Here is a 17096-nt window from a genome sequence, read left to right as displayed (position 1 = left end):
AACTCACTGCACACGAAACTGCTGTACAGACACACCTTAAGATGTTAGTGATTTAAAGCTGTTGGTGAGCCAACTTTCATATACTAACGTGAAAAGATTCTTAAGGTTTACAGTGTATTTGAAACGAAGGAGTAATTACTGTTTCTCATTGGTGGGTTCTAAAACGCACTACACACAGCCGCTACACTGGAAAACTACAAGTAAACCATTTGGTCCAGATTTAGATCCCAAACCTGCATCTGGGTCCACTAGTGTGGACTCCTGCATATGGGTAGAGGCTACTGGCATGACTGTGACTGCACACGGGCACAGGGCTCCTGACTGGTGGGCTCAATGCAGGATCAGGGCCGTAATACTTTATTGTAAATCTAGGTTTTTAGTCTCCAAAAAAAAGAGAAAATTATTTGTAAACACGTTTTATTGCCAACACTGTTATCATCGTAGCTGATTACCGTACAGAAACATTTCACTCTGCAATTTAAAAACCTAAAATATTTTCCTAGTTCACAAAATATAAAGCTTTTTGTATTAAACCAAATACAGCATCTGTCCACGCTTTGTCTATGAAAGCTTTTTACTGATCAGTAACTGTTTTACTGTAGCACTAACAAAACAAGTATTTTCGTATTAAAAAGCTAGTATTCATACAAATTCACAGAAGTGGCAGCAAGATGTTATTTCTTAAAAAAAGTTCAAGAGCTATGAAAATTCTTAGGTAAGTCCAAAGTCTGTCTACTGTTTAGTCTCTGCTTCCATGTGAGTTTCTTGGGATTCCTCTGCTTCTGAAAGTTTTTCATCATCTGAAATTTAGATTGTGTCTGTTATTGAAACATGCTCAGATTAGACTTGATATTTATATATAAACTGTACTGGAGAATGTTATCCCAGTTGTTTAGCACTGCATTATACAGAACATTAAGAAACTAAGACTGTGACACAAAAAAGGGAAAACACACTAATTCAAAGCTAAGGCTGACATTTGCCCCTCAATTGGTTCTCTTTCAGCTACTACAGCAATTAGTGTTTGTGTATTTGTATATGAAAAATCCTGTAATATCAATGCACAAAGTTTCTATCAGCTTCCATTACTAATGTCCTGGCTTCTTACACTGTGAACTCTTTTATCAGAGCAGTACTAATACCTGATTCATTTAATGCTTTTCATCTGCACCTCCGCTGTGAACTTTATTAAAAGCTTCCGTGACAAAACTGTAGCCTTAGTATGCCAGATATTCAGCCTTGGAAAGACAGGAACATGTCTTGTTTGGAATAGGTACATATCTGGCCTCAGAGTATACTACATTAAGATTATATCAGAAAGAATTGTCTAATGGTTAAGCTCTAGGGTGGGAGTCAGGAGACCCAAGTTCAATTCCCTGCTTTGCCACAGACTTCCTGCATGTCCTTGGGAAAGTCATTCAGTCTCTCTGGGCCTTGGTTCCCTATTAGTCTACCTGTGTCACAGGGGTGTTGTGATGATAAATACAGTAAGGACTGAGATGTCCAACACTACAGAAATGGGAGCCATATCAGTAACTTAGATAGACACCATTTTTGGTTAGTTCAACAAATATTTATGAACATATTTTTATACTGTGGCTCTGAAGGGTAACAGATATGTCACTATTTTGACAATCACATTTCAAAGGAGTTTATTAAAAACTATGAAAGGTTTGCCCCTACTCTACTCCATCAGAGCTGGCTCCTAGAATAAATTTTGAGAAGACTTTTTTTATTTTATAAAAGATTCTCTTACTTAAGTAGTGCTGAATGCAGTAGTTTAATACAGGAAATACAGATACTACAACTTTAATGATTTCAGTGCTAGAAGGCATTACTTTGCATACGCTAATTGAAAAAAAGACACTCCGCTCCCCTTACTCATGGAAATCGTCTTAATGGCTATAATAGAACTACTCCTGAGTAAGCAGAGGAGGATTCGGCCCCATATATTTTCATTTAAGAACCACTTACTTTCCAAAGTTTGCTGAAGTTCATGGATAGTACTCAGAAGCACATGGAACTGCTTTCGTCTCAACTCCAGCTAGAATGACAAAGAACACAACCCACCAACTAAAGTATGGCCAGTTAAGTGAGTACTTACATGAACTATGAAACTTTCAGTAGATTTCTCATAATTATGTTCATATGACTATAAATATAGATGCCAAAATAAAAAAAAATACGCCTACCTTATCTTCAACATTTTCTTTAATGTGAGAAAGATGCTGAAGTTCTTTTCCCAAAGCTTCTAGCTGCCTGCAGATAAATTCCAGTAACTGTCATAGTACAAACAGTGTAATAACAAATTACACACAACTTTTGTGAATTATTAAAAATAATTGAATCATTCTCTGTGGCTTTGCTAAAACACTGGATTGCCTGATTAAAAATGCTTGGAAATGGAAGAAAAACTCCACAAGACACCCCTGATATTTTCAAATGAATGCACTACTTCATCAACTCCTGTGTCTTACAAGAGCAGTAACAGAAGGGCACAGTCGAGTATATAAGAAATAACTACATACTCCTTATAGGAACACAAGAATTGCCAGAGTGGATAAGACCAAAAGTCCATCTAGTTCAGTATCCCATCTCTGATAGTGGCTGGAACCAGATGCTTTAGGACGGCTGAACCTGCAGACATGGCAGGTAAACAAACCGGCCCGGACCGCTCCACTACCCCTCTTCCACCATATCAAGTCTATGACAGTAACTCATCTTTGTTACCAGAAAATATCAGGTCTGGGGCAGAAATTTACCCAACATTGTCTGTGGTGAAGACTGATGGAAAGTCGTCAGTTTTCTGCTCAGCAATGTTTTTATTTTCCTTAATTGCTCCCTTTAGCCCAGATTCTTTTGCGGATTCTTCCTGTTTCCACTACACTTAAAGAAGCTCTTGTTGGTTTTACCCAGTGAGCTATTTGTTCTTCAGACTCCACTTTGGCCCTTCTAATTTCCTTCTTCCGTAATGCCTGCTGTAATTCATGCTCCTGTTTTATTATCTGCAGTATTATCATAGTGCCTCAGAGCCCCAGGCACTGTTGGTTTCACTCAGGTTAGATTTTCCAGATTTTGAAGGCAGTCTCCTTGGCTTGAACAGCCTCTTGAACTTTATCATTCAGCCACAATGGTTTACACCTTGCATTCCCAGTTCGCTTTTTGTTCACCATACATGACTTCAATCTTACTATTTTTCTAAGTTGCATCCAAGGCACGTCTAGGGATTTTTACTGCCTTTACTTTTTGCTCTAGGGCCTTTTTGACTAATTTTCTCTATTGAAATCTCCTTTTCTGAAGTTTTAGTGTCACTTTTTGGTAGTCTACCTGCGCTTTGGATGTGGAATCTAATTATACTGTGGTCACTGTTACTAGCTCACTTACTGTCACTTCTTGAATTAGCTCCTGTGTGCTTGTGCCCAGTTTAGCTGTCTTAACAAACAATATGCATTTTAATATGGCTAAATGTAAGTATATACATCTAGGAACAAAGAATGTAGGCCACAGTTACAGGATGGGGGACTCAAGCCTTGGAAGCAGTGACTCTGAAAAAGATTTGGGGGCTGTGATGGAGGCTTAGCTGAAGATGAACTCCCAGTGTGACTCTGAGGTCAAAAGAGCTAATGTGATCCTAGGATACATAACCTCTCTACTCCTACTTGAGATTTCCCTGTTTATGTTACCTCTACATTTGGCATTGTTGTGATCACTGCTGGAATACTGTGTCCAGTTGTGGTGCTTGCAATTCAAGAAAGACGTAGATAAATTGGAGCGATTTTGAAGAAGAGCCATGAGAATGATTACAGGGTTAGAAAACATGCCCTAGAGTGAGGAGGTCTGAGTCTGTCTATGCAGCTTAAAGAGAAGTTTAAGGGGTGACTTGCTTACAGTTTCAGGTACCTACATAGGGAACAAATATTTAATAACGGGCTCTTCGATCTAGCAGAGAAAGGTGTAACAATCCAAGGGCTGGAAATGAAAGCTAGACAATTCAGACTGGAAAAGGCATAAATTAATGGTGAATATAATTAACTGCTAGAACAACTTCCCAAGGGTTGTGGTGGATTCTCCATCACTCACTGACAATTTTTAAATCAAGATTGGATGTTTTTCTAAAAGGTACTACAGGAATTATTTTGGGGAAGTTCTATGGACTGTGTTATACCAGGGGGCAGGCTAGACAATTGCAGGTCCTTTCCGCTCTTCAAATCTATGACGATTAAGTCAAAAATAGTCTCTTTTCGTGTCTGCTCTAGTATTTGGAACAGCTAATTCTAATAACTTACTGTCAAGAAATTATTTCTCTAGACTCTTGTCCCATTGTGTCATATGACCAGTGTATGTACTGTGATGGGGCAAGGCCAGATGGCTACAGTAAAGTACTGAGAAACAGGTATGTTAGCCCCAGGCTAAACAAATCCCTAGTACCCTGGTAACCAAATGGCAGTTGCTCCAGGTTGATCAGGCACCTGGAGCCGAATAAGATCTCTTCTCGATGCAGTAGAGATAGCTACTGTTAATTGAGAAACCCTGCAGCCAAATCAGGCACCCTGCTTTAAAAAAAAAAAAAAAAAAAAAAAAAAAAAAAAAAAAAAAAAAAAAAAAAAAAAAAAAAAAAAAAAAAAAAAAAAAAAAAAAAAAAAAAAAAAAAAACAAAAAAAAAAAAAAAAACAAAAAAAAAAAAAAAAAAAAAAAAAAAAAACAAATGGGAGCTCACTTCCGTCAGGCAGGGAGGAGCCAGAGGAAGAAAGGAGTGTGTGTGAGGAGCTGGAGCAAGAAGAGGAGGAGTTAGAGTGAGAGAGTCTACTGCTGAGGATGGGAGGACAAGCATATCAGCACAGGAGGAAGGTCTGTGGTGAGGATAGAAGGAGTGTCTGTTGGAGGAGCGCCATGGGAAGTAGCCAGGGAGTTGTAGCTGTCCTGGCACTGTTGACAGGACACACTATAGACAGCTGCGATCCACAGGCCCTGGGCTGAACCCGGAGTAGAGGGCGTGGGCCTGGTTCCGCCAAACCTCCCAACTCCTGATCAGACACAGGAGGAGCTGACTCAGACTGTGGGTTCCACAAGAAGGGAAGATCATTGAGGTGAACAAATCCACCAATAAGCGCAGGACCCACCAAGGTGGAGGAGGAACTTTGTCACAGTACATGCACAATAAACCAGGATCTTTTTCCTGACCAATTTTTCTCCAGCTTCTGCAGTGATTAAGAGTACCATGAAAACAGTTATGTTTCATTAGCGAAGAGCCTTTCATTCAACAAGTCTCCTGATTTAAGATTGGTGGTTCTTGGCTTGTAATATTTGGCTTTGTAGCAATTTCTATAAGTATTCTTCAGAAACAACAGAGCAAATAGGCAGCAGGTTTAAAACAAACAAAAGGTATTTTTTTTGAACACCACACCGTCAACCTGTGGAACTCCTTGCTGGAGGATGTTGTGAGGGCCAAGACTATAACAGGGTTCAAAAAAGAACTAGATAAGGTCATGGAGGATAGGTCCATTGATGGCTATTAGCCAGGATGGGCAGGGATGGTGTCCATAGCTTCTGTTTGCCAGAAGCTGGGAATGGGTGACAGGGGATGGATCACTTGATGACTACCTGGTCTGTTCATTCCCTCTGGGGCACCTAGCATTGGTCACTGTCGAAAGACAGGATACTGGGCCAGATGGACCTTTGGTCTGACCCGTATGGCCACTCTTATGTAATATGATCTTGGTGGTTAAGGCACTGGACTAGGATTTAGGAGACCTTGGTTCAATTCTTACTGTATTAACTTGAGCAAGTCATTCAGTCTCCATGTCCCAGTTCCCCAACTGTATAATTGAGCTACTAATCCTCTCTCATTGCTCTAGTCTGTCTCTCTTGTTTAGAGCATACATTCTTCGGGGCAGGAACTCTCTCTTCCTATGTATTTGTACAGGGTGTAATACATAAGATGGGTACCCCATAGTAAGGCATCCACATATTCCTGTAATAACAAATAATAGGAAGAGAAAATGATGTAAAGGAAAGGGCAGAAAACCAAATGTGATAAATACTATTGCTGCTATCTATGGATTTGCTAAGGACACTAGTGCTCAGATGACTGACATGTAAGGTAAGTAAGAGTGGTTTCCTTCCAAGAAATATGCATGACCTTTTAACTGTTTCAGCTGCCTTATTTGAAAAACTAAAGCCACTTCTGACATCTACATATCATGAGCTTCCTAGTGATGAGTGGCACAACGACTGGTTAAATAGGAAATTTCTATGCTGCATGCAGTGTCAATTTTTACATGAAATGTTCTCACCAGCTCAAAAATATTATCCTAGTAGTTGTATTTTCTAAAGTCAGACAATTATAGATCTTCCATTTGATATAGAAAATCATGGAACATGGAATGACAGCTTCCCTCTGTAATTTAAAGGCAGGTGGCCATAGCAAATCAGATATGTAAGTATAAGCAACATTCAAGTGAGAACACTAACCTATAGTGTTCCCACCCACTGACTGTAATCATTAATCAAGTTCAGAGGACAGTGCTAGAATATTTGAGATTGTGAGATCAAAACCGATCCTCCTACTTGATCCAGTTTTACAGATTTTGGTCCAAATTCAGCTATCACATAACCAGTGATGTAAGTTACAGGTAGGGTAAGTTGGACAGCTAGGAAGTGTAAATTGCCTGATTGGGAAATAACTAGGGGTACAGGATAATAATTTATAAACTGAGTAGGTGGGGCCATTGCAGGAAAAGGCACTAACAGGATCACTCCATGCATCTGAAGAAGTAGGTTTTTTACCCACAAAAGCTTATGCCCAAATAAATTTGCAGTCTCTACAGTGCCACTGGACTCCTTGATGCTTTTGTGAATACAGACTAATACGGCTACCCCCTGATACTAGGAAGATGTAAACAAAGTAGCAGGGGCTTTCCTGCTACTCATTTATTGCATCCCTTTTGCATGTATGTTACATGTCTGCACAACTACTGAATTCCAAACTAGTGACAATCACATTACTTTGCCATTACACCTCTTTTTCTGATCAACCTATCCGCAGTGAGTTTGGGCCCAGACTGCACCAGCATGCAGATCTGAGTTTCCCCCACTAAGTATAATATATGAATAACATTTCAAATACAAAGTAATAGCAATGCTTTTGAACAGAAATGCATGGAGGTTAATTAAAATACTAAGGCATTTACATGTTAAAAGTAAGTCACCACATACCAAACTTTAAACACAGAAACATTGCAGCCCTTTCAAACAAGCAAATAAAGAAAATGGTGTACAAAAACCTCCACCAATAGTAGCATAAAAACTTAGCTTTTAAATGTTTGTTATAAAATCAAGTGAACACCACTTGAATGAAGAGACACTATTTTCTAAGCAATAAGCATTAATTAGGATACTGAGTTAGCTTACAATTATCTCACCCTCAATATTAAACAACCTGAGGTCCATTTGAATAGGTATGGTGGGCAAAGTTTACACAAGTGCAGAATACAAATGAAAAAACAACTAACATTTTCCACAGTAATTAACAATATAGAAAGAATCTACATAAACGGTCTGTGCTCATATGTCACCTATGAGACGGGGGTCTACCCATCTATCTCTTTAGATGTAAGTTTGTTTCCAAAACATGAAACCAATTAATGTAATTTGTTCTATGTTGCAAGAATCGAAGCAGCTCTCGAATGAGCAAAAATATTTTGCAGAGTAGGTTAATTAATAAACTAAACCTCTGCAATATGTAGTAACTGATTTAAATGCTGAAAATCCGTAATAAGATTTATGTTAAGTGCTGGAACAGCTGTTGGCTTATGTTCAGTTCAGTCAGCCCTATACTTACTTTAATGTTTCATGTCTGTCTGGATGGTGCTGTATTACTTTAGCCAATGCATCATATTCTGAAAGGGAAAAAAAAGCAAACTTTTAAACTCTTCCGGGTATGGATTTCTAAAGCCTGATCCAGTCAATAGCACCACTTGTAGTGGAAAGACCCATGCTCAGTACTAAGTATTTGTAGGGTTGGGCCCATAAATACAATGGTAGGTAGTTTATCAAGTAATTTTTCACTCCTGTTCAACGCCTATACCTATTTGTTGTGTAAGTATAGTTTACTCTTTAAATATATGTGGTTTCTGGTGTGTGTTAGATAAACAGCAAACCACATCTATGGTTTTCAAACTGATGGCAGGTACCATATTTAAGAAATAGTTTTATCTTGTAATTAAAGAGAAGAGCTACAGTCACGTGGGCAACTGTTGCTTTGCCAGTTCCTATACGTGAACCAGGTATCTACAAATTCACATGAAAAACTTTGTGCAGTGTGTGTATAACGCTTTCATCAAAAACTAGTGAGAACACGGCACAAGCAAAAACTTTAACATAAGAATAAAGGACTGGCAGGGACCTCCTGGATCATCAATTCTCCTGCTCTTATGAGCAATCCTATCATAAAATCCTATTCATAAACTGAATGTCACTCCTTTGACAGCTAGTAACTTAACTTCCAGCCTAAATCTAGACCTAGTCCTGCAAGGCGCTGAGTGTCATGAATTTCTACTGAAATACATGGGAGCTAAGAGCACTCAGAACCTTGAGTTCAAAATTATCCAGCAAAGAGATACTGGCAAAATAACTAATCTGAATACACCTTTGCCTCCGAGTAAGACAAATGTACTGGGTTTTTATAATATTGGTTACTTATCTTTGACAAAGAAAGATTCTTATTTCCAATAACTTCTAGTTTTGTGCCTTAGCAAAATCCTTTAGTGTACAATATTGCAGGGGAATGTTTTAAAATGTTTCTACTGAAATTATGAATATACTCCTTTTGATGAGAAGTGATCAACTGTACATCTTGGAACTCCTCAGATGTGGTTTGTATGGGGAGAGTAATTGACTTGTTGCTGGCTGTGTGTATGTGTCAGTCTGGATTTTGGCCCCAGTCTTACATTGGAAATCACATGGGTGCACTTGTATAGTTCTCAGTGCTGGATAAAGGCCTTGAAGAGGAAAGGCTGTAATGCTTCGAAGGGGACCCCAGCGATATGAGGAACCTCGCCCACACCTGCGCTTAAGAGGAAGCCTTGTCTATACCTGCTGTGGATCAGCTCCCTGAATCAGCCTCTGGCAACACAAGCACTGCCTTCCAGGCCACCTCTCTCTGTAAAGTTTAGCAAAAGGCAAGCACAAACTCCTACGTCCTCCCAACACCTCTGGGGTGTTCAGTGCCTGTTCCACTGAACGAGGAGAACTCCCGAATGAAAAGTACACCCCATCTTGCAAGAGTCAACTCACGATGACTTCAAACACAGCACTTATATTTACAGTGAAACCAAGAATAACTTTATCTATTATCAAAGAACAGAGATTCAAGTGACAGAAAGTAAGAATTTTGGAAACAAATGGTTATAGATCAAACAAAATCATAACTTAAATTGATGAGGCATTCCCCTATCTCCTACAAGACAGCTTACCCCAAGTCCTTTCTCCAGCATTTTCAACCAGTTTGGCAAAGATCCCATCTCCTAATATCAAGCCTTCTGCCGGCTTATCCTCATAGATTGAATAACTGGGGATTCATCTGCATCCCACATAGTTTCAAAAGTTCATTGTTTTAGAGATAAATAGGATAACCCCTGCTACTTTTTTTTTGCAGTCTTCGCAATCCATTGGTTAGCATTTTGCTCAGACTGAAAATAGGCATCCACTGTGAACCATACAATACTCAATTTGCATGTGACTAATCAGAGGGAGGTAAGCATCTCTGTCATCATTAAAGACTTTACATCACACATTCTGGAGGACTAGTATGTAGCTATCAGGCCCAGAGGCACTCTGTAACCTTACGTACCCCTGTACCTTCTATCAGTTGGCATCAGGAAGTCCTTTAGGTCACTCTAGATAGTCATAAGTAGAGCCCTGTGCGGATACAAAAAGGTGTATCCGCATCCGAGCTGCAAAAATTGTCTGTGGATTTGCAGGTCTCTGAACAGCTCCACAGGTCGCTGTGCAGCAGTGATGCAGGCCTGTGTCAAGCCCCCATTCTCCCTAGAGGCCTCCTGCCCATTCCACCTCTCCCCTACATCCTAACCCGCTCCAGGCAGGGAGGCTACAATTCTGGGTCTTTCTATGCAGCACTGCCCTCCCCGTCTGGGCGGGGACACCCCTATGCAATTGTGGCAGCTCTGATGCACGCAGCCACTGCCACCTGTTCTTTTAAAGAACCCCACCTTCAAAATGGTGCTTGGCTCACTCCCTAATGGGGGCTGTAGTTTATCTCCCTCTAAGCAAGCTGGGAATACAACTACCAGAATACCCAGCACGGTGCTGCGTGATTCAGAGAGCAGAGCTGAGCCTGCAGGCTGGGTAAGAGCTGCTCTGTTCAGGTGAGCGTGTCCTGCGGAGCCCTGCGTGGATATAAAATTTGTATCTGCATCTGTCCTGCGATCTGCAAAGATGGTCTGTGGATATTTGCATCCGCGGATTTGCAGGGCTCTAGTCATATGATGCTGGGTTTTGGGGGAATTTTGTTTGTTTTTGGCATAATAGTGTTTCCTTCAACTATGCCATATGTCTCTCTGACGTCTACTTTCCCGATCTTGGCTGCCGTGCACACTCAAAATTCACTGGCTTGACTTTACTTTACTTTAATAGGCGTTTTGCATAGGTAGGGAATGCAGAACAGATGTTTATTGTATTACTTGTTGTGAAATTACAATATAATAAATTTTTGTTATTAAATCATGGAATCTTCCTAGTTGCATCAGATTTGGTAAGCCCTTCAACCCACTTTATTTTTTAAAAAGAAAAACCTAAATTTTAGGACTAAAAGTAGTAGTCTGCAAAGTGTTTTTATAGGAAATTTTTTTTTTCAAAAAGTAAGTTTCAAATATACAATGCTTTGCAAGCCAAACGGCATACACGTACATGCTGCACTATTACTGGATGTAGGAATCCAGTGGGCGTGGTACTCAAAAGATTAAACATAGTCTTCATGGAGCCAGGCTTTTCTCTCACTCTTTGAAAAATGCTGACACATCTTCCTTATTAATTACTTTTCAAAGTGTATGTAACAATTTTAAGTGAGCAGTTTGATTATGGGAACTGATATTTTCTCATTTAGAGCCTTATTGCTCTGGTATGGCATACAGGTTTTTTCATTGCTTATTCTACTATAATGGCACAAACCTAACTCTGACATATCTGGTCACATCTGTAATTTTCTAATTTCACATGTCACTGGTTTATTTTTCTCCAAATTGGACTAGTCCAGAGGTAATGGTTTGCACTGCCATGCAGACTTCACTCTGCCATGAAGGAAGTTTGATGATTGATCATTTTCTGTTCTTCCCCTGACCAGGAAGCATAGTGGTAGAAGTTTGCCATTCTGCTCACCCATGTTCCTTTCCTTCAATTAGGAACAGTACTGACTGGCTCTGAAGGGAGACTTGTCCAGTTCTCCCTGGGTGCGAGGAATGAGTGGCAGAAGTTCAAAGGTGTTTGGAAAGTACAAGAAATCTGGAATATACTTGCACATCGAAATGGGATTCCCTGTCTCTCCCTCCCTCCAGTAATGTCCAGACCCTAAGAATTTCAAATGATATTAATGAAAAGTAATTATGAAATACAGATTTCTGTTTTGACATTAATACATTCACAAAAACTACTGTAATTTCTTGGAACAAGCGCTCTTTAAAAAATAGCTGGTTTTGTAATTTATTTCTTGGACTATGCATAAAACCAAGTCCATCCTTAAAACAACTATTGCTATTAGTTATTCAGCATCGATCCAATTTTAGCTTACCTTGGCGATTTTTTCGTATTCTTTTTGCTTGCAGGATCTGCTTTTTGCATTCAGCAATTTTCTCATGTGCTGCAGCTATATTATTTTCTTTACCAAAAAAAAAAAAAATCAAATCCCCAAAAGGTAAGAGTTACAGTATTTGATTCAAAAGTACTCAACTGTCAATAAGTCAGTTTTCTAAACTACAAAGTCGCAAGGCAACTGACTTCAAACCTGGCCCTGCTGGAAATTTTTATTCCCTTTATATAACTGTATTCCCTTGTGCATTTTGAATTTGTATTTTAAATATTGGCAGGATGCTCAAAGCCTGTGCATGGGTGTTTTTCATTAAAAATTGAAATAAATATATATTTGTAGAAACAGTAGACAAATGACGCTAAACCTGCCAGAAATTCTCAGACTTTAATACTGGACTAACTGTCTTACAGATGTTACCACAAATACTCAGGAAGTTTAGTTCTCTTTACCTATGTCTTTGTAGATTTTTTCATAGTTCTCCATTTCTCTGAGGTTCATATCATAGACAAGTAGAGTTTTTCCCATTGAAAATTCACATTGTGATAAAGTGCTCAACATGCGTTGGTACTGGCTGTATCTAAAAGGTGGACAAGTTATTAAGCAGTTAAAAAAATTTTAACGGAAATGTTCATTTACTATTACAATGCCACGAAAGACTAAATATCTCATGAACTATAACAGCAATTGAAGAAATGTAAGATTCCAACCATTTAATGTATAACTCTTGAAAATTTAATTATACATATACCATAGTGCTTAACTAAAGTATTAAGTCTTTCAGTTTATTTTCAGGATGCCAAATGGGTATTAACATAATAGACACAATCCATGGGTGAATCTAAGTGTCTCATTAGAGAAGACTGCTTATCCACTGCGATTAGTATTTAATATTTATATTACAGTAATATTCAGAGGCCTAACTTGGATTAGAGTTCCATGGTGCTCCTGCTCTAAAAATGCATACAAGGACAGGATTTCTGCCCCAACGAGCTTATATCTCTTCGTATAAAGCAGATACATAATTTTATAGGGGCGTTCTGGAATTTATATCTAATAATAGTATAACAATGGAATAGTACAGAAATATTTATTGTAAAGCAAGTTGCTTGCTCCATGGACACTTGCTTTCCATCACAGCAATCGAATGCTTATTTTGGTAAGTGGAAGATGCAGGTTTATTTAATTTGTGTGTGTCACATTTTCACACACGATTGCTTTATGTTGTTTGCAGACCTTTAGCATAAATGCAATTCTTCACAAGTCAGACCACTGAAGTCCTATGGACGTTTTCCAGTGGTTAATGATTTAATTTAAAACGTGTGTTTACTTTGAATAGATTTGATTTGCAATATGGATTACTTTGTCAATTCTCTTTTAAAAAGTCTTGCCCTGAACACTCTTTCTTGGCAATGCTCATACTGTCATCCACAAAACAACTTCCTCCAAGCATCTAGTTTTACAGTGTTCTCTCTAATAAAGTCCTCCCCTTCATTTTGAATGGAGTTAATTTAATGGGCTTTTTCTTTGACACATCTTTTAACAGAGGAACAAAAGCAACACACTGTGTTCTCCAGGACACACCTTTTAGTTATCTTCTACTACAGCTGTCACTTGCTGTAAAACCAGTAGCAGAAAGATTATAACAGTACTGAGTGTCTCTCAATAATGCTTAAGCGATGGCATAGATTCAATATTACCAACCCAAAACATTACAAAAAGGCCTTCAAAAGAAATCATTCATTTAAATCATGAGATTTTTTAAAAAGGGATTTTTATTTGCCTTCTGGTTTTTGAGTGCTTAAAGTACAAACTTTTCTCTATACCAATGAGGGCTAGATACTTGCTTTAAAAAAAAAAAAAAAACGAAAGCAGATATTCTTATCTAATCATTTGACTCCAAGACCTGGAGCTTTAAATAAAATACCAATATCACAGAAGTTGGCAAAAAATGGCTACACAATGCTAATTGTCTTAGCTATGTAACTGCTGCAGGGTTTGGATTGTACACAATACATGGCCGTATTTAAATGTAACAAAAATAGGGCTGTCAATTAAATTAAAAAAATTAAGTTGAACTTACAAATGTAGAATTATGTACAAAAAATAACGGCAATCAAAAATAAAACAATGGAAAACTCTAGAGCTACAAGTCCACTCAGTCCTACTTCCTGTTCAGCCAATTGCTAGAGAAACAAGTTTGTTACATGTGCAGGACTTAATGCTGCCCGCTTCTTGTTTACAATGTCACCTGAAAATGAGAACAGGTGTTCACATGGCACTTTTGTAGCCGGTATTGCAAGATATTTACATTCCAGATGTGGTAAAGATTCATATGTCCCTTCATCTTCAACTACAATTCTAGAGGACATATGTCCATGCTAATGAGGAGTTCTGCTTGATAACGATCCAAAGCAGTGTGGACCGACGCATGTTCACTTTCATCATTGTAAGTCAGATGCCACCAGCAGAAGGTTGATTTTCTTTTTTGGTGGTTCGGGTACTGTAGTTTCCACATCGGAGTGTTGTTCTTTCAAGACTTCTGAAAGCATGCTCCACACCTCGTCCTTCTCATATTTTGGAAGGCACTTCAGATTCTTAAACCTTGGGTGGAGCTGTAGCTATCTTTAGAAATCTCAGATTGGTACCTTCTTTGCATTTTGTAAGATCTGCAGTGAAAGTGATCTTAAAATGAACAACGTGCTGGGTCATCATCCTCCAAGACTGCTATAACATGAAATATATGGCAGAATGTATGTAAAACAGAGCAGGAGATATACAATTCTCCCCCAAGGAGTTCAGTCACAAATTTAATTAACACATTTTTTTTTAACGAGCGTCATAAGCATGGAAGCATGTCCTCTGGAATGGTGGCCGAAGCATGAAGGGGGCATACGAATGTTTAGCATATCTGGCACGAAAATACCTTGCAACGCCAGCTACAAAAGTGCCATGTGAATGCCTGTTCTCACTTTCAGGTGATGTAAATAAGAAGCAGAGAGCACTGTCTCCCGTAAATATAAACAAACTTGTTTGTCTTAGTGATTGGCTGAACAAGAAGTAGGACTGAGTGGATTTGTAGGCTTTAAAGTTTTGCATAGTTTTGTTTTTGAGTGCAGTTATGTAACAAAAAAAAATCCACATCTGTAAATTGCACTTGCACCATAAAGAGATTGCATTATGGTATTGTACAAGATGAACTGAAAAATACTATTTCTTTTATCATTTTTACAGTGCAAATATTTGTAATAAAAATATAAAGTGAGCACTGTACACTTAGTATTCTGTTTTGTAATTGAAATCAATATATTTGAAAATGTCAAAAAACATCCAAAAATATTTAATAAATGTCAATTGGTATTCTATTGTTTAACAGTGCAATGAAAACTGCAATTAATCATGATTACTTTTTTAAATCGTGATTTTTTTTGAGTTAATTGTGTGAGTTAACTGTGATTAATCAACAGGCCTAAATAAAAATATGTTTTAAGATGAACTGCACTGTTTTTCAAAACAAAACTAGCTTTGGGATCTAAACAGTGGTATGTAAACAACATTACTTTAAATAAGAAAAACAGAGAATGAAATACCCCTCTTCTTGAGATCCAGAGTTGCACCATTTAATGAAGCTCTTCACTAACAAATTAATTCGTCTGTCGTCGCCAGCACCATCTCCATCAATTAAAAGTCGTTTACGAATAACTTCATCTAAAGTAGAGGAAAATCATTTTTTAAACACGACTCTGCTGTTAACATTAGATAAAAGAACAGGAGTACTTGTGGCACTTTAGAGACTAACAAATTTATTTGAGCATAAGCTTTCATGGGCTACAGCCCACTTCATCGGATGCATGCATGCATGCAGTGGAAAATAGAGTAGGAATATATATATACACACACAGAGAACTTGAAACAATGGGTGTTGCTGTACACACTCTAACAAGAGTGATCAGTTAAGGTGAGCTATTACCAGCAGGAGAGAAAAAAACTTTTTGTAGTAGTAATCAAAGTGGTCCATTAACAGTTGACAAGAAGTTGTGAGGAAGGGGGGAGGAGGGATATAAACATGGGGAAATAGTTTTATTTTGTGTAATGACCTATCCACTCCCAGTCTTTATTTAAGCCTAATTTAATGGTGTCCATTTTGCAAATTAATTCCAATTCATTAGATAAGTTACATTTATGAAAGATCCCTGGTTCAAGTTTTATCCTGGTTTTGAATGATAACCCTCCCATTACAGCCTCGCTCTGAAGAGAACATTTCCTATAGCAGGCAGTAGGATTTTTGGTATATCCAAAAAAAAAGCAAAAAACCCCACAACCTCCAAACCAGCATGCCCTTCAGTTCCCCAAATTGAAAGGGTCTTTTGAGTGGGGGGATCTGGAATGGGGAAGTCTGGAGCCCAGGGCCGCGTGATGGCTCGTGTGTGTTGGGGTGGTAGCTTTGGGGTGGGAAAGAAGAGAATGGCACCCACAGCAGGGGGGAGCGGTTGTGGAATGGGAAGGGGGCATCAGGAGAGGCCTGGAGCCCACAGCTGGGTGGGGCAGGGTGGAGGACAAAATGCAGGTACTAGGGGAAGCGAGTAGCACGACACTGGAGACGAGTGGGGATCACCCGGAACCCCGAAAGGTGGGGAGTCTCTCTGGGAACGAAACGCAGGACTGGGGGGCACCCCAGAGAGAGGTGACGTGGAGGGGCCCACGGCCCCCCCAAGCTCTGTGGTCTCTGGAGAGCAGGGGGAACCCGAGCACAAAGCTGCGGGTCCCGGGTCAGGAGCCGAGAGCTGTACGGCGGGGGCAGGGCCGGGCCCGGGAAAGAGGCTCCGGAGCCCCGGGCTGTATAAGGCGGAGGCCCGGCCCCAGAGGCCGGCTCGGAGCCCCGGGCTGTACGCGAGGCCCGGCCCCAGAGGCCGGCTCGGAACCCCGGGCTGTACGCGAGGCCCGGCCCGGTGAGGGAGATGCTCCAGAGCCCCGGACTGTATAAGGCAGGGGCCTGGAGCCGCGGTTCGGCTCGGCTCGGCTCGGCTCGGCTCCGGGTGGAGGCGGCGGGCACCCGGACCCCGGCCCGGGCCGGGCTCTCACCATCGGTCACGGCCCCCATGGCGGCGAAGGCGGCTGCGGGTGCTGGAGCCGGCGGGGCGGCGGCGGCAGTGAGTGAGGTCAGCTTCCCACAATGCAGCCGGGTAAGCGGCAGCCATGGAGGCGGAGGCTGGGGCCTAAGCTGCTCCCTGCGGACCCGGGGCCCCGCTCTGCCGCGCCACCGGCTGGCGGGGGAGAG

At 40.1% G+C, this 17096-nt stretch overlaps 1 protein-coding gene across 1 annotated transcript; it reads right to left on the bottom strand.

Annotated features, from left to right (window-relative positions):
• Positions 1–400: 400 nt before the first annotated feature.
• THOC7 (THO complex subunit 7) lies at positions 401–17082 on the bottom strand. The gene is made up of 8 exons (XM_032801050.2): positions 16901–17082; positions 15409–15526; positions 12271–12398; positions 11804–11890; positions 7841–7898; positions 2193–2259; positions 1975–2044; positions 401–800 (listed from the first exon to the last, which is right to left on the bottom strand). Exons 1-8 carry the CDS (start codon positions 16917–16919, stop codon positions 733–735), a joined length of 615 nt encoding a protein of 204 aa, XP_032656941.1. The 5' UTR covers positions 16920–17082; the 3' UTR covers positions 401–732.
• Positions 17083–17096: the final 14 nt, after the last annotated feature.

The sequence above is a fragment of the Chelonoidis abingdonii genome, chromosome 17 (genome assembly GCF_003597395.2).
Source record: "Chelonoidis abingdonii isolate Lonesome George chromosome 17, CheloAbing_2.0, whole genome shotgun sequence".
Classification (NCBI taxonomy): Eukaryota; Metazoa; Chordata; order Testudines; family Testudinidae; genus Chelonoidis; species Chelonoidis abingdonii.
This window is presented reverse-complemented; position numbering and strand designations above follow the sequence as displayed.